Consider the following 22,061-nt stretch of genomic DNA (forward strand, 5'->3'; position numbering starts at 1 on the left):
ATAGCTGAAAGTTATGGCATGCCCCAGTCTCTAATGTGTTATAGCAGAGGGTCACCTGAAATGCAAGAGAGAGTCTGTTGTACATTAAGCAGGCTGTAACACAGTGCCAATGAAGAACTGTGGAGGCAAAGCTTTATAAAGGATGCTTTCAGAGTGATGTATGACTTGAAAAAAAAAGGTGGGCTGGTCATATTGAGAGAGAGAAGGAAATCCAGCCCTCAGTCCACTCGCTTCATTGGCATCGATATAAGGACAACAGATTTGGAGGATGGTTCCAAATCATTGGGTGGACTTTTTGTGGTGTATTTGTGGGAAGACCTGGCCAGTGGTTGGAGTGGAAGAGCAGATATGGATAGAGTGTAATCTATATTGTTGGTGGGAACACATACATGCATACACACAGATCCATCAGCTTATCAAAGTAAGCATATCATGCGTATATCCAAAGCCTACCACAATATAATACACATAAAAGGTGCCAGAGACGATGTGTATCACCATTTTGGGGAATTCATCGGGAACTGGAGGGTGTGCAATGTGGTCAGTATACTTTTTAAAGGCGAAAGGATATCTCTAGGCAATTAGACCTGGAAGCTTAACTTCTATATCCAGAAATGTCAATGCCAGGAAAAAAATGGTCACAAAATTGACTTAATCAGATCAATTTCTGACTAAACATTCAGGAGATAGGAATTTTAATTGGAGTGAAGTATGTAAAAAGCCATAAAAGAGTATACATCACTGGATAAGAGCTAAATTAAAAAGATTAAAAAAAACAACAAAAAAACCCAACTTTATACTAATCTGATTTATTTCTATGGCAGTTGGTAGATTGGAATGAAGACAGAGATGCCTTTATCTTGTACTAGGAAAGTTTTTAAATTTGTCCCATATGATTTACCCATTACTTAATGGAAAATTTTGTATCAACCACTCAATGTTAGGTAAGGGGTTAAATAGATGGTTGGATAACAGCTCTTAAAAAGTGGTTATCAATCAAATGAGGTCAACTTGGGAGGACTTATAAATGGTGCCATATTCAGTTTGACCATGGCATGACGGTCAGTGGACATGAGTTAGAGAGCAGCATCATCACTAAATGGGTGGAAAAGACATTTAACAATGAATTGAGTTTCATACTGTGATTGATTTCAACCTTTAAGTTATTCCCCACTATCTTCCATGACAAAAATGTAATGTCCTTTTCTCTTTCCCTAAATGCCATGTGTTTCTCTTCTTTCCTTCCTTCCTTCCTTCCTTCCTTCCTTCCTTCCTTCCTTCCTTCCTTCCTTCCTTCCTTCCTTCCTTCCTTCCTTCCTTCCTTCCTTCCTTCCCGGATGATTCTTACCTCTGGAAGAACAATGAAAGCACCCGTCATTATGGTAAGCACGATGTTAATTCCAAACAGCCATCTTAAAAAGATAAAATAGGAGGCAACACCAGATCCAAAGTGACCTTAGGAGACATAAGGATACATGAACAGCTCATTTTTGACCACTACCACAAGGCTAAGGCTTTTGCTTTACTTTAAGTCAGATTGCTCTACTTTAACATGGTAAGGATGATCCTCTTTAGATCACAATGCCCAAGGGACTGTTCATTTCTTGCTTCTTATGACCTTGTTGTTGCATTCATTGTTAAAGTAAAAGGGTAATTCAGAAATGCAGATGTTACTATTTATGTGATTCCCTTTTAGTCCAGCTTTACTGGTTGAATAGGCCAGCACAAGGCCAACTGAAACAATGTTATTATACAGAATGATCCCAAAGTCTTAGTGCAGTGTTATTAAAAGCCTGATAAGAGTGTATTATTCAAGCTTAAAACTATATTGATATTCCAGGGACACCCTCTACAAAACTGTTGCAGGTAGAAAATTCCTCCTTTCTCTTTCAGCACATCCACAGAGGGGAGCAGAGGCATGGAAGAAAGGCATAGTAGTGGAAACTGCTAAAGTCAGCTTTCTGAAAGCGTGCTGCATTTAGATTGCCTAAAACCCCACCCTTCTGGAGGACTGTCAGAGTTCTAGAACTAGGCTTACTCATGATGCAAGAGGCATAACAGAGTGAGTGGAGAGGAGTAAAGAGTAAAAAGTAAAGACCAGAAAGGAAAAGCAGAATCAGGTTATAAAGAGCTTTACATACCAAACAGAGGATTTTATATATTTGATCCTGACTGGAACTCACTGAGCAGGTAACCGAGATTTAGGAAAATCACTTTGCCAGCTGGATTGCCAGAGGATTAATTAAATTTAATTAATTGAAGTGGAGACAGATTTGAGGTTAGGAAAACAATTAGAAGGCTATTACAAACTATAGACAAGAACTGATAAGGACCTGACCCTATCATGGTGACTGTTTGAGTGGATAATAGAAAGAGATACAACCATGATAAAGATGAAAAAAGTTAGACTTTGTCTTTTGTGTTTTTTTGTAATTTGTTCTTGTCTGTATAGTGAGTGAGTCACAATTACTCATGCAGAAATGTAAGATTTAGAGCTAGAAAGGGAACTTTGATATCATCTAGCTCTAAATCCTAATTTTGCAGATTAGGAGAAAAAAATTCCAGTTAGAATTTAAGTGACTTATTAAAGACCACACTGGTAGTAAGTAGGAGAGTCAGTTCCTCTGACTCCAAGTCCAGTGTCCTTTCCATTATGCCATGTTGCCTTCACTTACTATAGAATGGAAAACTGTCGATCATACTCAACCCTTCTTCTCTAATGCAGTTGTGAGGAAGGTGCTGTGTAAATCTTAAAAGTCCTATAGAAATGGGAATGTTGTTATCCTCATTATTATTTGAAGGAATTTAAAGGGAGTCAGAGCCATAACTGGGGTGGCACAATGGAGCTTTGGCCAAGGTGCAATGGGAGACGGTGTGCATCCTTTCTATGCCTATGGTGGTTCTTTAGGCTACCATTCTTGTGCCTTATGGTTCTCTACTACTTGGTGGCGCTGCTTCCTCTCTTTCCTGCCATCAGCCTATCGATCCCAAGTCTTATCCCTATGGTACAGCCTCCTAGATTCTGCCTTCTAGAGTCTCTTGCCTGTTGCTTATGTCCCTGCCCCAGGGAATTGTAGGATTTGGGACCATGATTTTACCAGAAGCAGAAAGACTATCCTTTGTATTAACACCCACAAGCTGAATTTTCCTCAGAAGAAAGAAGTGCTGGTTGTAGTGTTATGGCTCGAGTTTAATGCTCAGTTCTTTTTAAAATTTTCTGTGAAATTGCTTAAGTTCATAATTAAAAAAAATACATTTAAAATAGTTTGAATTTTGTAATACTTCTACTATCCCTGCATATTTGAGCCTCATAGCAATAAAACCTTTTCAGGCTGTATTATCTCCATTTACAGGAAGGAACTGAGGCTCAGGGACATTAAATGGCTTTTTCATGGTCATATAGCTAGCCTCAGAGGTAGGATTTGAACCCATATCTTCCTGAGTCCAAGACTAACTCTTCCATTATGTAATACTTCATCTGCAAACATTACTTTGGAAAAGAATGATTGGCTAATAACTAATTGTTGCAATGACCAACCATAATTCCAGAGGCCCAACAAGGAGATGGGGTACCCATATTTTTTCAGAGAAGTGATAGATTTAAGATACATTTTTGGGTATAACTAATCTAGGAATTTATTTTTGCTTGTCTCTATATGTCTGTTATAAAAGGCTTTTCTTTTCTTTCTTTTATACTTTAAGGGATGAGAGAGAAAATACGTATTCATTAATTTAAAAAAAATTAAAAAGAATGATGCAATTTTTCTGTGCATTCAAGGGCTTTCTAGAACAGAACATTGGAAATAAAGCCTGCCAACATTCCCTATCTCTCCTCAGATTACATCAAATACTTACTTTCTATTTTCTTTATTCTCATTTCCCATGGAATGAAAATAACCACAAAGTTATAGGCGAGCCGGACAAATTTTCGCCAGAGCTAAAGAAAAATGGAAAGGAAGAAGAGAATGTTACTTTCAGGAATAAAGCAGCACACATAAGATCTGGGGATCATGTTGATGTCCAAGTGCATCTAGTCCCAGGGTACTAGAAAGGATGAGAGGGAGTTTGGAGTATGTTCTCTGAAGCATATTTGGATGGGGAGGGGAAGGGAAACTACAGGGTTTTTCCTGACATTAGACATCTTCTTCTGAATGTTCCATATGACTTTAGTAATCCATGAACCATGATAGAGTTGGTGGATTCTCTCAGGTTGGCCTAAGTATTCTTTGCCTTTTCAGAGAAACCATGAAGTCTATTACAGACTACTCAACACATAGGAGCATCCTAAATGATTCAGAGGATAATATGCAGATATCTAACCCATTCATTGCAGAAAGATATGAGAAATTTCAGCCTTTGTCAAATGTTAACGAAAACCAGCTTTCCTATAGTTTCATCATGTCATTGTTTCTGCATTTGATATATGGGTTAATGTTAATAGAACTGTCAAGCTACAAGAGTCCTTAGAAATCACCTAGTCCAAAGATGTCAAAATTGTAACCCGAAGACTTAAATGTCTTTGGGAAATGTTTAATAAAATAAATAAAAATACAATACCACCTTTATTTGTAGTTTTTCTAAATTAATGCAAGGTTCTCAAGGATCTGTTTCTATTTCACACCATTGCTGTAGTCCAAATTTTTTTATTTTAATAGATAAAGTAATTGATGACCAATGAATTAAATCAAGCAATCAGTAAACACACATTAACAGTTTACTGTATAGTAGATAGCAGCCAGAAAGCTTGCCTCAAAGCTGGGAAGACTGGTTTTCAGTATTGACTGATATCCTGGTTGTGTGATCTTGGGAAAGTCACAAGGTCTCAGTACTTCAGGCAGAAATCTAATCCAAATCTGTAGAGAAGGTTTTGTCCTACATTAGGAGACACACGTCTTGTGCCAAAGATATCACAATTCTAATTCCCATCTCTGACCCTACTACGTACCAGTAATGAAGCTTTGTGCTGGCAATACAAAGATGAAACTTACCCAAGATCCCAAGGCAGAACTTTACCTGTAATCCAATTATCTTGATTTTAAATTCACTACACCTTGCTCTGTTGCTTACAATCTCACAATATCCTTCCCAGCGCACAAAATCAAGAGATGATATATTTATTATTCATCCTTCAAACACTTACTATGTAGAGGACACTGTGAGAGACATTATGGCATATAAAATTAGCCAGTTATGGACTCACCTTTAACATGCTTATAACGTAGCTGAGAATCACAGGGTTTTAGATTCTGAAGGAATCCTACAAATCATCTAGTTTGACTAATTTTATAGATGAATAAAGGTCCAGGAAATGGTTTAAGAGACTTGTTCAAAGTAGTTAGTGGCAGAGTCTAAGCTAAAACTCAGCCTTTCAGTTCTATTTCTAAGATATTATGATGGCTTCTGTAAAGGGAGGTAAAACATATGTACAAATAATAAGAATATTTCAATGCTCCCATGACTAGTGATTTTATCTGCATGCATATTCTCTCAGTTGATACAGATTGCAAATCTCCAACTTAGTAGATGTTCTTTCAGTCACAGCTGAAAAATAAACTACCCTTCAATCAATGTGATGACGACTTATCTGAATATAACTTGTCTGGACTCTCTGAACTTAACCAGGGCAGTCTTTGTATAGCAGGCAAATAATCCATCATGGGCTTGCCCTTGAATCCATTCAGTTTGTTAGAACCTGTCGCTATAGGTAAAGCTTCTAAAACTCCTTGGTCACCTCTGCACCATGATGAAGCTTTGGGGAAGACTTCAGAGGTGGACACTAATAATTATTCACATGTGCCAGTGCTTTTAAAAAAACTCTGCATGATTAGGCCATGTGAGTAATATTGTCCTCATTTTACAGGTGATGAAATTGAGGCTCGGAGAATCGAAATGAGTTGCCTAAAGTGACCTGCTTCCTAAGTATCAAAATTAGCTATTGAGTGCATGTCTCTCCTCCTTCATTTTTCCTAATGCACTGCTGCTGCTGCTGCAGTTTCACCCTCTAAACCAGTCCACCAGAGGCCATGCCTGGGAGGAGCCAAACAACTCAACTCTGTGCTTCTTGAGACAAAATAGGGTCATCTGTATCTTGATCACTTTCTGCTCTGATGCCTTACTTTTTTTTTCACTTCTTATACTTTAATAACTATAAGCAGGTAGACATTACCATTGCCTTACCAAAGGCAATATCAGTTGACTTCCTTCCTTCCTTCCTTCCTTCCTTCCTTCCTTCCTTCCTTCCTTCCTTCCTTCCTTCCTTCCTTCCTTCCTTCCTTCCTTCCTTCCTTCCTTCATCTCTCCCCTTCTTTTCCCCTCTGCAATCCCCTACACAGCATTAACCACCCCTCTCTTCCCACTCCCCTCAACTCACAGTCACAGGTTGGGTTCTGTCTCCCTCCTTTCCTGAGTCCCTAACTCCACATATAGTGCTATTTCTACTATATTACAATTTTAAAAAGTGCTTTAGGGATGGGGCAGGTAGTTAGGGGAGAGAGGCACAATCAGCAAAGGCTTCAAGGAAGAAGCGGTATTTGGGTAGACTTTGATAGATTGATAAGATTTTGCTAGGTGCACTTGGAGTTTACCTATTTTTTATTTAGAGACAATTAAGTGACAATTATATTGTTTAGAAATAATTAGGTCATAACTCATACCTTTTAAACTGTCACTTTCAAATATTAGTATCACAATGTAGTGGAAATCAGACTGAACTGAGTCAGAATACAGATTTTTAGTCCCAGCTTTGCAACAATTGGCTATGTGACCTTGGAAAAGCCATTATATCTCTCTGGGACTCAATTTGTTCATTAGTAAAAGGGAAGGAGGAAGCAGACTAGAGAAACTCCTTGTCATCTTGCAGACTTGTAAGACTGAGATGTTGTTTATTTTGAGACTTTTTTTTTTTTTATCATTTTACAACACAGCTTTCTTTTCTTGAGAAAAATAGCGAAATGGCAAAATAAAAAAAATTTGAAAATAAACAGCATAAGGAAGCTGTCCTGCAATTCTGTGCTCCTATCCTAATAACCCTGCCAATTGTAGGAAAGAGAGCATGGGATCTGTTATCAGAAGGCCTGTTTTTGATTCATGACACTACCACTTATAACCTGCATGTCCTTGGGCTCTACCATATTAAGCATCAGATTTCTCATCTGTGGAATGAGGTAGGATGAATAAATGATTTCTGGGGTCCCTTCAAAACCCAGTGATCCTATAATTTTCAATTCCCTAGGATGTCACCAGAACAGAGTGGGGAATTACTAGTTTAATGTTTTGTAATTGGATTAGCCTTTGAAATATTACTCTTAGTTTGGAGAATCAAAAGATCCCTTTGTTCTTTGTTTTATGGATGAGGCAACAGGGTCCAGAGAGCCCTCTCTCCTAAGGGTAGCAGAGTCTTTAGGATAGACAGATAACTCCCAAGTTTAAGATAGCTCAGATAATGATTAATAATCATAAATCAGACTGAAGATCTTACTTCACACTCTAACACTGGCCAGAGGTATAACAAGTAATTTTGTCTAAAAGGTAAGCAGCTCAAAACATGCTTGGGATAAACAGCACCAAACACGTGTTAAATGGACTTTGTAAAGACAAATTCATTTGGAGGGTTAAGGGAGAGACTGTTAGTCTTATTCAAGGAAGACAGGGAACCCATAGGGCTTCTTGTGCCAAAACTTCCAAAGGGAGGTGATCTGGGTAGGGATTTCACCTGGGGTGCTGTTACTAAGGGAGGAAGTTCCATCTGGTTCCTTCCAATTTTAACTAAAGTTTCTTACAATCTAGATCCTAAACATTGTTCTTTCTAGTGACTGACAGACTACAAATGTTGATAGAACTTCCAAGGTTTCAGTGTCTTAGAACAAAGTCCCAGACTTCCTGCCCTGATTGCAGCACTCTAGCTCTGTGATTTGGGGCAAATGTCTAAACCTTACTGAACCCCAGTTTTCTCATCTATAAGGGATAGTCATAGTGATACCTGTACTACCTGACATGGTTGTTATGAAGGTCAAATTACATATACACACATACATACACACACACACACCTATCCAAGGACAACAAGAAACAACATTTCATAAGACACTTGATCATCTTATAATTTTTGTCTCGAAAAAAAAGCATACATTAGCTAACCAAGGAGACAATTATAATTTGCACATCAATATCTCTTGTATGAGCAGCTAGATTGTGTAATGGATAGAGCACTGGACCTTAGGAAGACCTAAGTTCAAATACAACCTCAGGAACTCATTAGCTGTGTGACCCTGGCAAGTCACTTAACCCTTTTGCCTCAGTTTCCTCATCTGTAAAACAGACTATATACACATAAAAAATTGCACTAAGGGCAACCCCAGAGAGAAAAATAAAGTTGGTGGAATCTGTTTCATCCTATGTTCAAGGGCAACAAGAAACATTTCGTAAGACACTTGAAAACCTTCTAATTTTTATCTTAGCTATCTCTCCCAGTTATTGCCTTATCAGACTTTTATTGTTTTCAAACTATTTCTAAAATCAATGTATTGGGAAGATTTTTATTTAAAAGAATTTGTAGTCTGAAAAATGAGGATTCCTTTATACTGAGGATAGGCAATACCGGGGAGAGATAGTTAAGATACTGCTCTATATTATCCCTAAAGATAAAGCCTAAAAGAAATCCTCCTTCCAGAAATCAGCAACATTTTCACAAATAAAAGAAAAAGAATTCTACATCTTCTTTGTCTAGAAGACTTTCTAAGAATTTGTTGCTTTTAAATTTTGCCATCAGTGAATATGTTCATGAATTTCTGACAAGAATGCAAAGAGTTGGGAATGAAATAGAAATTGTCAATAGTGTTTCTTTATTATTTCATTCTGTATATTTTTATTTATTCACATTCTTTATGCTTATAGAAATTAGAATTAAGCACCTAATTGCTCAGATTGCTCTAAAGGCTCTAGGCAGAAGAATAAGAGGAAATCTACATTCTATAAAATTGTGCTGAATAAACATTCTTGACTACACCTACTCTACCTGTAACTAAGCAGTTGGCCACCAGTAGTGAGCGGCAGAATTAGAATTCAAGTTTGTCTTCTCAGTTTCAATTCATATGTAGCTATTTTGGGCTATCTGGGGTTTGATCAACTGATTAAAGGGCTGGTGGTATCCAGATTCTGGTGACTAAATTCTCTGCACAAACCTCAGAAAAAGAATACATCCATGAGGAAATGTCATGGTTCTGTCACTGTTGTTCTAGGGTCCCCTGCCTTTCTATATGTCCAGAGAAGAGGCCTCTACTGGAATATGCTGAATAGGTGTGGTCAGAGAGGAGTAAGGATGCATACTAGACCCAGAGTGTTTGATTAGGTAGGTAGGGTCTAAAAGGAGAACTTGAGCAGGCAGGTTATGCCCCTCTTGATAAAAGCATCAAAAGTCCCCCTTTTTTCTTGATAGAGTTACTATTTCCAGGTATCTCTCTTACCTGCAATAGCTACAGTCCTCAGAGAACTCAGCTTCATGTTTTTTCTGCTCTGTAGACTTCCTGGACATAACCTCAGACCCTTTGACAAAGAGTATACCTCTGCACACTTGCCAGTTATTTGGATTTAGAGTGACTGATCCAACCAATCAGACCATGACCTGGACTTGTCCATATCCCTTAACCTCCTCATGTCCTGCAGTATAAACTTTGAGATTATATAACCTTTATCTAGGACTGCTAGGTGTCTGAAAAAAAAAAAAAAGAGATATACTATTTAGGGATTTCTATGCCAAACAATAACTTTATCCAAGATGGTAGCATTCTTTACATTTCTGGGTGAGATAAGACCTTTTCAGGCAGAAGTCCTGACAAAGTTTAGGATCATAAATTTAGAATTGAAAGGGACCTTAAAAATCCTTAAAAGTGTTCTGTACCTAAACTCTACATTTTTTTTTTAATGTTTTGGTCATTGTTTTTCAATATAATCAAGTTCCTTTATAATAGTTTATATTTTATGCACTGAAAGACATTCTGAGAAGGAATTGCTAGGATTCGACAGAGTGCCAAAGGGGTCCATACAATAATAAGGTGAAGAACTTCTGAATTAGAAAAACCTTTCCATTATACAAACAAGGAAATAGAGAAAAATGCTTTTAGAAACCCTCAGTGACTTACTTAAAATTACAGAGGTAGTGTTGGGGACAATAAGGACTTGAACATAGCTCCTCTGTCTCTAAATTTGATGGTGAAGTGGTTCAACGGGAAGCGTGATGGATTTGGTAATCAGGGAGACCTGAGTTCAAATCCAGCATCAGACATTAGCCAGTTGTGTGTTTCTGGGCAAATCACCTTATTCCTTTGCGTTGTAATTTCATTATCTCTAAAAGGAGGATAACAATACTGCCTACCCCACTGGGCTGTCGTGAGGATAAAATGAGATAATATTTGTAAAGGATTTTGCAAACTTCAAAGCACTTGACAAATGCTAACTAAGATTAATAAATTCAGCATGCTTCCTATTAAATTCACCACACTACTTCTAGAGTTATTCTAGCAATTGTGACCCTATCTTTAGCTCATTGATTTTAGTTGAAACCATAACTATCTCACCAACTTAGAGCAGCTCAGGGAAAGATCCCCTTGGTTTGTAATTTGAGTTGAGAATTAAATTGTCATCAGGTCCCCTGAAAGAAAACAAAGAGCCTTGTACACAGGAAACACTTAAATAAATCTTTGTTGAATGGAATTCAAAAATGAAATAATATCTAAGAATATTTTTAAAAACATCAGTATTTGTTAAAAAAAAACCAAAACAACCTTTCTAGATCATGCATTTCAAACAAAAGCAAGCAGAGTTTGTCTTGGAGACAAACAAAATTACTGAGGAAATACCCCACTGCAAATGCAATTAAGAGATCCTTAGCTACAAGATTGTGTGTGCTTGTGATGCAGACTTCCATGATACCCCTTTCTTTCCCTTTCCCTTTCCTATCTCCATTCCCTTTCCCTTTTTAACTCTTTCTCTTCCTTCCTTCCTTCCTTCCTTCTTTCCTTCCTTCCTTCCTTCTTTCCTTCCTTCCTTCCTTCCTTCCTTCCTTCCTTCCTTCCTTCCTTCCTTCCTTCCTTCCTTCTCACAATTCATAAGGACTGGCATGTTTATCTTTTCTTTATAATCTGCTGGAGGACAAACCTATTTCAACCTAAAGACATATACTGAAATGACATATTAAAATAGGGAAGCATCATGGTTCAGTGAACAAAGAGACTCCAATCAGAGAACCTCAATTTAAATCCTGCCTCAGATGTTTATGACTTACTTGAGTTTGAGAAAGGCACTTAAATTCCCTGGACCTCATTTTCCTTATTGTTAAAACAATGAGTCTGGACTAGATGGGCTCAAACATTTCTTCTAACTCTAGCTCTAGGCCATGACTTTGACTAGTATGTTCATGGCTGCTAAGTCATCAGAATGGACTAGGGGAAATAACAGTGAATACTTAGTCGTTTTCAGTCCTGTCCAACTCATCATTACCCTTTTGGGGTTTTCTTGGCAAGTGATGGTTTGCCATTTCCTTCTCCAGCTCACTTTTCTCAGAAGAGGAAACTGAGGCAAACATGGCTAAGTGATTTGCCTAGGGTCACACAGTAAGTGTCTGATTTTGAATTTACACTCGAGGTCTTCTTGACTCCAGGTTCAGCGCTCTGTGCCATCTAGTTGCCCATGACTAGTTGATTATATTTAGGATTTTATATATAAGACTAAAACATCTGAGTCAGACACACAAATATATAAAAGTAATGTCCCTGTTTCATGTGCAGAGCAGAGAAGAGGAAGTAGCATGCAAGATGTTTTGATTATTATTCTATAGAGAGCAAATTATTTGCTTAATGAAGGCCTTCTGTCAGTATCAATATTGTAGTCTTGTGAATGATTTGCTGAGATGGGTAGTCAACATGCTATTAAATGCGTAATCTTTATGGGGGAAAAACTTCATTAATTAATTATCTTAATCAAGGCCAAAGAGTCTATTTAAACAATTAGCATCAATGAAAGGCATACGGGGAAACACAATTCATAAATTAGATAATGCTTCTTCCCAGCTGTGGATATTAGGGTCTGTTTATGCTTTTGGTCTTCATTCACAAGGTCTGGTAAGACCAAAGGGCATATTTTATTGAACTGGGACTATGATCTCATAGGTATAGGGAGTTGTGAATGAAGATTGGCATGTGCTCTGCAACTTGTAACTGGTAAAGAGAGGCAGGTAAGCCCAATGCCCTGAGAAGGGCAGCATTTCTCAGATCACTGACTCTACTTCCAACTTAACCCCCTCCAGCTAGGGACATTGTCCAGGGGAGCAGCATTTATATGACACAATTACTGTTACTGCCATCACAGATGTCATAGCCATCTCTTTCTATTTACCTACAACTACTGAAGAGCTACAAAAATAAGTTTTCCCTACAAGATCTTGGCATCATAAAATTGCTTAACATCAAAAATAGATATGATTTTATCACTGGAAAGGTTAAAAAGAAAGATGCATTATTATCTGCTTTGTCACTGCATCCTAAGGACTGCTGTATCATGTCATCTGAAACCTTTTTCCTATACACACACTCTCACATATATATATATACATGATTTCCTTTTATTAGAATGTGAACTTGAGAGCAGGGGCTGTCTTGCTTTTCTATGTATATTCTGAGGACTTAGCACAGTGCCTTTAAATATATTGAATACTTAATAATTTATGTTCGTTCATCCATCCATTCATAGGCTTAGTGAATTGCCTAGAGAAGGAAAGAAGAGTTCAAGCACTTACCAAATACCTACTATGTGCCAGATACCATGCTTTGTTGTTCAGTCATTTTTTAGTCATGTTCAACTCTTCATGATCCCATTTGGGGTTTTCTTGGCAAAGATACTGGAATGGTTTGTCATTTCCTTCTCTAGATCATTTTACAGAGGAGGAAACTGAGGCAAACAGGGTTAAGTGACTTGCCCCGGATCACCTAACTAGTAAGTGCTTGAACTCAGGAAGATGAGTCTTCCTGACTTCAGGCCCTTCACTGTGTCCACTTTGCCACCTAGCTGCCCATTATATAAATATTATCTCATTTAATCCTCACTACAACCCTGAGAGGTAGGTACTATTATTATCCCCATGAGGAAACTGAATCAGTAGAGGCTAAATGATTTGCCCAGGGTGGCATAGTCACTGTATGTCTGAAGCAGGACTTGAATCTCGCTCCATCCAATGCTGGGGCCATCTTTATATTCACCATGTCACAGCTGCCTCTGATATATGAAACAAATAAGTAGAGATAAATGGCAAAATAGCTTCAGCCAGAAAAGTGATGGTATAAAGTGATTGTTATAATATATTTCCAGTGGGAGTGGATAAGGAGCTAAAAGTGATGGGATTACTTGTCCAAATGATGTGGATAGAAACAGTGCTGGAAGAGTTAAAATAATATTGATTTACTTTGTGAAGACCTTGGTGTCCTAAAGTCTCCCTTTACCACAAAAGAACCCTTACCCTTATCCTGCACCAGAAGTATCCCTGTCCCCACCCCTCATCCTGGGGAGTGGGATTTCCTTATCTTGTGACGTTCAAGTCCTCACCCCATGCCTTTATCTTGCAAGACTTCTTTATCTTGCAAGACTTACCCTAGATCTCCAACCCCCATAAGGAAACCCTAAAATCATCCTATGTAAGCCTGGTTCTTTTCCTATATCATTACTTTTGTTTAATTCCTTACTAAATCTTAGGCCTGCTGCTTTTATGTCAATAAATCTCCCAATGGCTACAGAGAAGGTCTAAGTGAATTCATTCCCATTTTGAAACAACTCTCCTATCTCTCTCTCTCTTCAACACAAACTGGGTTTGGTTGGAGGTGATTGGAATCCAGAGACCCACCAAACCCCAATGCTGTAGGACCAGCAGCCAACACAATGCCCTGGCAGGCAGGAAGACCATGTACCTACATCAGCACTTGCTGCTTGATAGCCTCTTGTCCTGGTTAGTCTCCCCTCAAACTTCAACACGATCTCTTTAGCTCGTCTGCAAAAGAAGGAAAGGTCATCATGTCCAGACAACTCCATTTTATTACATTCTGAACTCTGGGCCAAACACATGTGAATAAGTAAAGCAGTAAACAGTTGTCCCAGAACCTATGAGATGTTGCTGTGGAATGATGGAATTATGTAAATGTTTCCTTGAACTGCTTTGTGGTGATCAGGAAATTCAATTTTTCCATGCGCCCTTTAGCTTCTCCCAGCCTCCCCCCCAACTCCAAGCCTGTGAGGCATCTCATATTCTTCCCAGTACTGACAGTAAATGAAGTTTTCTCACGTATTACTGCTCTCCCTCTGATTGAGGGTATAGAGGGGGAAAATCTGACTCATTAGCTTTGGAAATTCCTTGAGCAGAATTCGGTTGTCTCCCTCAGAGCCTGCTAGCCACATGGTCATACTGGGGGCATATCTTGAGATTATAGATTATAATGGGTAGGGACTTTCGAGGTTATCCATTCCTACCCCTTCTTTTGACAGATGGAGTTCAGAGAAGCTGAAGACTTGCCAAAGGTCACATGGATAGTCATTATTGGAGCCAGCATTCATCTCCAAATCCAGAGCATTTTCCACCACCACAAATGGCTTCTTTTATGTCCTAAATATCTCAACTGAGTAGGAAAGCCAAAACCACAACCAGAGAGCCACACCCAGGAAAATATGGTCATTGATGATAATAGTTAGCATTTCCATAGTGTTTTAGACTTTACAAAGTGGTTTATAAATACTTCATTATATTCTCATAGCTACTTTGGGAGGCCAGTGCTACTTTTATTTCCATTTTATAGACAAGGAAGTTCCCATAGGCTGAAATGAAGTTATTTGCTCAGGGTCACAAAGCTGGTGTTTGGGTAGACTTTGAACTAAGGTCTTCTTGATTCCAAGTCCAGATCTTTTAATATAGCTACCTCTAGCAGGTAGATATGAGCACTGAAGTTCTATTTGCACAACCCCAGAGCAGTTCATTAAAACAAACCGACAATATGGAAAGACTGAAACCTCAAAATGAATCGGTTGTGGTGGCTGACAAAGCTAATGAGAACCCAAAGATGAACTGAGAGACTAGTGGTTAGAATGTTGGGCATGGAGTCAGGAAGGCTTATCTTCATGAATTCAAATCTGACCTCAGACACTTATTAGTTGTGTGACCCTGGGAAAGTCACTTAACCTTGTTGCCTCAGATACCTTATTTGTAAAATGAGCTAGAGAAGAAAATGGCAAGCCACTCCAATATCTTTGCCAAGAAAACTCTAAATGGGGTCACAAAGAGTCAGATACCACTGAAAGTGACTGAACAACCGACAGGTATCCAGACAAGGGTGACCAGGAAGAGTAAAGACCTAGAGGTCACCTTACATAAAGATTGATTGAAGAAACATTGAGGGTATACTTTGGAGAATGTCCTTTCTCTTTGTGATGCTTTATTTTCCCCATTCCACAGGAGATCTGACCCATGACTATCATTATGGATCATGTATCATAGAATTTAGAATCGGAAGGAAATTTAGTTGCAGTTTTACAAATGAAGTAACTGAGAGCCAGAGAGGTTTGTTGGCTTGCCTAAGATCAAAAATACATGTTAAAAACAGCTGAGCAAGGATTCAGACCCTGAGCCTTAGAGGGAATAGGAAAACTCTTGTCCAATTAGTTTGGTGTCCAAATAAATAGAAGGCTGGACTTGGAATCAGGAAGACCTGAGATCAAATCCAGCTTCAGACACTCACCAACTGTGTGACCCTGGGCAAGTCATTTAACCTCTACTTTCCTTGGGCCCTCCTGGCTCAGAGCGAATGTAAAAAGTAACTGTTTCTCTTTTGTCCAGCAATCCTGAGGGTCCTCCTCTCCCAGTTTGGTTATTATTATTATTTGGTTAAAGGGGCTGTCCCTTGACTCACTTCTTAGACACCTATTCACTGAATGGGCATTGCCTCACTCAAAGTGAGAACTTGAAAAGACCTTAGCTTAAAAGGGTCTCCCACTCATTGTGGGCCATCTCCAGTCATCCTGCTCAGTATCAGACCACTGGATCCAGATGGTGTGGAGGAGAAGGTGAGGCTGGTGACTTTGCACAGCTCTCCTCCCTCAAATCAAAGTCAACCGCAAGTCATGTTATTATCTCCTTGATGTCATGGTCCTCTTTGAGAACAAATCATATAACCTTAATTGCCTTGAGGATAATAATAAAGCTTAACTCCAAAGGTTGTTGTGAGAATCAGATGAGATAGTATTTGTAAAATATTTTATGAACTTTAAGTGTTATTTAAATGCTAACTTTTATCATTACTTTTATAATTGTCTTTAGGATCACAGGACTGCGGATTTAAAGTTGGAATGTACCATAATTAAGGTTGAGTCCTACCCTCCCATTTCACCAATGTATTAATATAGTGCTTTAAGGTTTGTAAAGTGTTTGATGCAAGTTATCTCCTGTAATTCTCACAAGAATTCTGTGAGATAGGGGCTATTGTTATTCTCATTTTATAGATGAGGAAACTGCAGTTAGCAAAGTAGCTAGAGTCTTTAAGGTAGTCAGTGTCTGAAGCAAGATTTGAATTCAAATCTCCCTGACTTCCTCTTTCATTTGGCTTGTTCTGCTTGACCCTGGAGGGTTGAAAAAGAGACACTAGTTGAATTTGCCGAGGTAGAAAGCATCTTTAGTTCAGAAGGTCCTAACAATGAGAAAAACCTCAAAGTGGAATGAGCTGCCTCTGGAAGAGCTAGATTCTCCCACTTTGGAAGTCTTCAGGTGGATGCTGAAGTCCACTTGCTAAGGATGTTCTAAGGGGTATTCTTGTTCAGGTAGGAGTCTACCTAGAGGGTCTCTGAGTTTCCTTCCTAGACTGGGAATCAGAGATTCTCTAGCAGTGAACATAATCAGACTGTTCTTTACTTGAGTGAATTGACTGGCAGTTTAGTCTAATCTGTTGATCTAATAGGTATTAGGACAAGTGTTGTGTGTGTGTGTGTGTGTGTGTGTGTGTGTGTGTGTTTAATTACAGTTAAAATACAGTATCTAAAACAATAATGGAAATCAACAAAATGACACCAGCAACAAATGAACAAAATATATCTGCCCCATACTAGGACTGTGGATTCTCATGTCTATTGCAAGGGGGTTACTTCCAAAGATTCTACACCCCAACTACAAAGGAAGAATATGCATATCCTTCCCAATTCTGAGGGATTTCGAACTCTAGACTTCTGCTAAGGTTGGCTTGGGGTTACCATGGTTTTAACAGCAATACCAGAACCATAATCACAGGAATTGGTGGCACAGTCAAAGAAGACTTAATAAGTACCCACTATATGCTGGGCATTGTGTTAAGTACTGGGAATACAAAGAGAGGCAAAAGATTGCCCCTGCTCTCAAGGAGCTCACAATCTAATAGGGGAGATAAGAAACCAATAAATATGTACAAAGAAGTTATATAAAGGATAAATAAAAATAATTTACTAAAGAAAGGTACTAGAATTAAAAGGAATTGGGAAAAACTTCCTGTGGCAGATGGAATTTTTGTTGGAAATTAAAGGAAGTCAGGGAAGTCAGTAGGTGGAAGAGAGGAGAGAGAACATTCCAGGCATGGTGGACAGTCAGAGGAAATGCTCAGAACTGAGAGATGGAGTGTCTTGCTCATTGGCAGCGAGTAGTGCAGCATCCCTGGATTGAAGTGTTTTGTGAATCTTGTAGTGTTATATAAGTGCTAGTTTTGAAGAGTACATGGTGGGCAGTAAGGTGTAAGCAGACTGGTAAGTCAGGAAGGGACTAAACTGTGAAGGGATCTGAATGCTAAACAGAGGATTTTGTATTTGATTCTAATGATAATGAACCACTGGAATTTGTGGAGTAAGGGAATGACATGGTCTGATCTTCATTTTAGGAAAATCATATTGGTGACTGACTGAATGGAGGATGATTTGAGTGGTGAGAGACCTGAAGCAGGCCAATCTACCTGCAGACTATTGCAGTAGTCCAAGTATGAAGGAATGAGGATCTGTACCAGAGTTTTGGTAGTGGCAAAGGAGAAAAGGGAACACATTCAAGAGATGTTGCCAAGGTAAAGCCAAGAGGCTTTGGCAACCAATTGGTTGCGGGGAGATGTGAGAGATAGTGAAGAGTCTAGGATGACTTTTAGGTTGTGAGCCTATGGGACTATGGGGATGGCGTTGCCCTCTATGGTAATAGGGAAGGTAGGAATTTAGGAGGATTTAGGGGGAAAGATAAAGAGTTCTATTTTAGACATGTTGAATTTAAGATGTCTTTTGGACACCAAGGTGGAGGTATCTGTTGTCATATTCTTTTCTTTCCTTTATCTTACTGGAAACCAGTAATAATACCATCAACATAGATCACAGAATTCAGAAGTGAATAGATTTTAGAGAGCAATCTACCCCTTTTATTTTATGGATGAGGAAACTTAGACGCTGAAGAGACTGAGCGATTTATCCAAGGTCATATTTATATGTAAATAGCTGAGCTAGGACTCAAACCCAGGTCCTTTGTTTCCACATCCTGTGTTTTTATACTACTTCCTCACAGTCTTCATAAAGAGAGGGGGTGGTTAGTGAAGACACATCTTCACTACTAATTCTGTCTAGGTCTCCAAAGTACAAATTTTAATCAATATATAATAATGTCCCACTAATCATAACCCAGTAATAATACATCACAGGCTAGTATCTACCTTGCCTAAAGGTCACATAGTGGACAGCAACTATATTAAATGCTAAAGATTGGCTTCAAACTCAAAGCTCTCACTTTGTGCCATATGGGGTCATATTCACTTCTCAGAGAAACATCACAATTAGCCTCCTGAAAAATTGGTCAATAATATACCACATTAGCACCTCTGCAAGCTGATAGAGACAGGATTTATGGGAGAACACATAAAGATAAAGAGAAGGAGAACAATAGTAAGGGGCACTGGAAGACTGTAGGGGACACAAGGCTGGTGTTAATGTATGGGAAGGGCCTGAGAATGGTTGATTGTAACATTGTCAGAAAAGGGACTTAATTGGTAGCAGAGTGACTATTCATATATGGCATGCATATATTAGTAATAATTGGTACAATGATGTAATGTGTGTATGGGTCACCATAATAGAAATTACCCTAGACTTGGACACAGAATTTTCCCCTAATTCTACACTTCAAATAATCTCCATTCTTTCCTGCTCTGCTCCAGTCTCAGAGGAGTATCAGCAGACATAGGGGACTTGAAATACATGAGCATAATTATTAAAGTAGAGCAATTGAGATTTCAACTTGCTCTAATGATAATTTCATTTTCCAAAAGGTTGAGGAAGCAGAGAGAGAGGGTCTGACATTTTGGATAACCCTGATTTTGACCAATAAGAAGAAACTAGTTAATGAAGTAGAAATGACTTAAACTTTGGCAAGAGATGTGATGGTTTTAGAGTTCATAAAAGATAAATCAATCAACAAACATTCATTTAGCACCTACTGTATGCTTGGCACTGTCCTAGGCATTGGGTATACAAAGAAAAAAATGAAACATTTTCTGCTGTTTTGGGAGAACTCATGTGTATACATGTAAATAAATACAAAATTTATATAAAGTCAAAGGAAAGAGGGGGAAACTTGGTGTACTCTGATACACACCTGAGATTTTGGAAGAATAGATTTCAGCGTTTAGAGAAATGATAGTGTGGAACCCAGAGCCTAAAATTTCCCCAGTGAAATTGGCTCAGGGTGGAAGGGATATATTAAAAATAAAATTTTGATTGATGGGAATACTTTATTCTCATGAGGAAGAAAAAAATGAAGTTGACTAAGAGACTGCTATGGATATGTAGAGAATTCACTGGACAATTTAAATGAAAAAATATTATAAAGAAAATAGTAGCAAAGGTGTGTAATTCAAGGTGAATAACTAGTGGCATGGTCTGTAAGACTGCTGGAGATTCAGAAGCTTCAAATGAGTTGTCTTACACTACAAACTAAAGAAACAAAAAGGGTTATTTTAAATAAACTTGACAGAAGAGGAAATCAAATAATGAAGAGACCTGCCACTTGGTACAGATGGGACCTTGATAATGGAGAGAAGATAGAACTTCACTCCTATTTTGCTTTTGGAGAATGATCTTCAGATTGGGGAGTATAAGACCTAAAAAATGGTTACTAAAGAAATGAAACCCAACAAAATGAGGAAATGATAAGAAAACATTTAGTGACCATGAATAAGTTCAAGCGTCCAAGACCAGATAAATTATGTCCCAAATACTGAAATAACTAGCTAATGTGATTGGTGAACTGCTACTGCTGTTCTTGGGGGGGGGAAATGGAGATAGGGAGAGGTCTACAGGGCTATAGGTGGTCAAATTTTCCTTTATTGGGAATTATAAGCAACATCCAGGTCAGACACTGAGCCAAATATCAGAAGGGTATTTTGTTCACTCCATAAGGTGATGAATATGACTTCAACCTCTGGAAAGATCTAGAATGAATTATTAAAATGATGTTTTATTAGTTCTTAGGGAAAAAAAAAACTATGATCACACTGAAGCAGGATTGTGTTCAATAAGATCAAGTGATGCAAAAAGAAGAAGATCAGGGGAATGTCATAATTATATATAGTTTGATTTCAGTAAGGCATTTGACAAAGTCTCTCATAGTATCCTTGTGGAGAAGATGAAGATCTATGGACTGGATGGTAGCAACTTTAAGGGGTTTTGGAACTGGCTGAAGGACCAGGACCAAATTAATGATGATTAATGGATCACTGTCATCTTAGAAGGAGATCACTAGAAGATGGATGGCCACAAGATTCTTTCTGATAAATATTTTTAATCAATGACATGGATAAAAGCATATGTGGAATATTTAACATATATTTGTATGATATTATACTTGGAAAGATAGCTAACATGATGGATAAGATTTGAAAAATTTCACCACTGTGCTAGTCAAAATCTAATAAAAGGAAAAAAAAATCAGGGACAAATGTAAAATCCTATGCCTTAGTTAAAAAAATGCACAAGCACAGGTTAGAGAAGATATGGTTCTACATTATTACACGTAAAAGGGACATAGAGGGTTTTGCTGATTGTAAGACTGGTATGAGTCACATAAGCTATGAGGTGGAGCCAAGATGGTGGAATAAAAACAGGGACTTCTCTGAGCTCTCCCCCAAAGCCCTCCAAAAACCTATAAAAATAACTCTAAACAAATTCCAGAGCTACAGAACTCACAAAATGATGGAGTGAAGCAAATTCCTAGCCCAAGACAACCTTAAAGTTAGACAAGAAGGGTCTTTTGCACTGGTCAGGAAGTGGAGCTCAGTTCAATGTGGGCCATACCAGGACAGATGGGCCAGAGCAAGCCTCAGGGGACTGAATCATTGGCAGCTGTGGCAGTTTCTAGACTTCTCAACCCAGAAATGTCAAAAAGGTCAGTGGGAAAACTCTGTGGGACCTGGGTGAAAGAGGAGTGGGCAGTCTGGTTGAGTCTGCCCTTAACCCCAGGTGATGGCAGCAGCAGGTGGCAGCAGCAGTGATAGAGGCTGCTTCCAGAGATCTGGGCCCACAGAAGGTGGAGAATTGAGCAACTGGTGAGAAATCCCTGAAGACTGGGACAGTACACCCACACCCACACCTACCTCCATTGGAAGCAGAGTTCTACCTGGACAAAGAATTAGAAAATCAAGTGTTTGGATGTGAAGATGAGTAAACATCACAAAAGAACTCAGACTACAGAATCTTACTTTGATGACAAGGAAGATCAGGGCAGACAACAAGAGGAGGACAGCAGAATTAAAGCTACTAAATTAAAAGCCTCCAAAAGGAATATGAATTTGTTGTGGGCCATGGAGGAATTCAAAAAGGATTTTAAAAATCATGTAAGAGAAGTAGAGGAAAAATTGGGAAGAGAAATGAGAGTGATGCAAGAAAATCATGAAAAATGAGCCAACAGCTTGCTAAAGGAGACTCCAAAATTATTGAAGAAAATAATACCTTAAAAAATAGACTAACCCAAAGGGCAAAAGAAGTCCAAAAAGCCAATG

At 38.5% G+C, this 22,061-nt stretch overlaps 1 protein-coding gene across 2 annotated transcripts in view; it reads right to left on the minus strand.

Moving 5' to 3' along the window:
• The window catches only part of TMC3 (transmembrane channel like 3), a 73,620-nt gene that overhangs the window by 46,780 nt on the left and 4,779 nt on the right, over positions 1–22,061 (minus strand). The window contains exons 3-5 of one of the 2 annotated variants that reach the window (XM_072619285.1): positions 13,954–14,029; positions 3,856–3,937; positions 1,349–1,455 (exon numbers count right to left, since the gene is read on the minus strand). In XM_072619285.1, coding sequence (XP_072475386.1) covers positions 1,349–1,455; positions 3,856–3,937; positions 13,954–14,029 — 265 coding nt within the window. Of the gene's footprint in view, positions 1–1,348; positions 2,770–3,855; positions 3,938–13,953; positions 14,030–22,061 lie in introns of those variants that run through there. The other variant, XM_072619278.1, reaches the window with a different exon arrangement.

This window comes from Notamacropus eugenii, chromosome 1 (genome assembly GCF_028372415.1).
Source record: "Notamacropus eugenii isolate mMacEug1 chromosome 1, mMacEug1.pri_v2, whole genome shotgun sequence".
Classification (NCBI taxonomy): Eukaryota; Metazoa; Chordata; class Mammalia; order Diprotodontia; family Macropodidae; genus Notamacropus; species Notamacropus eugenii.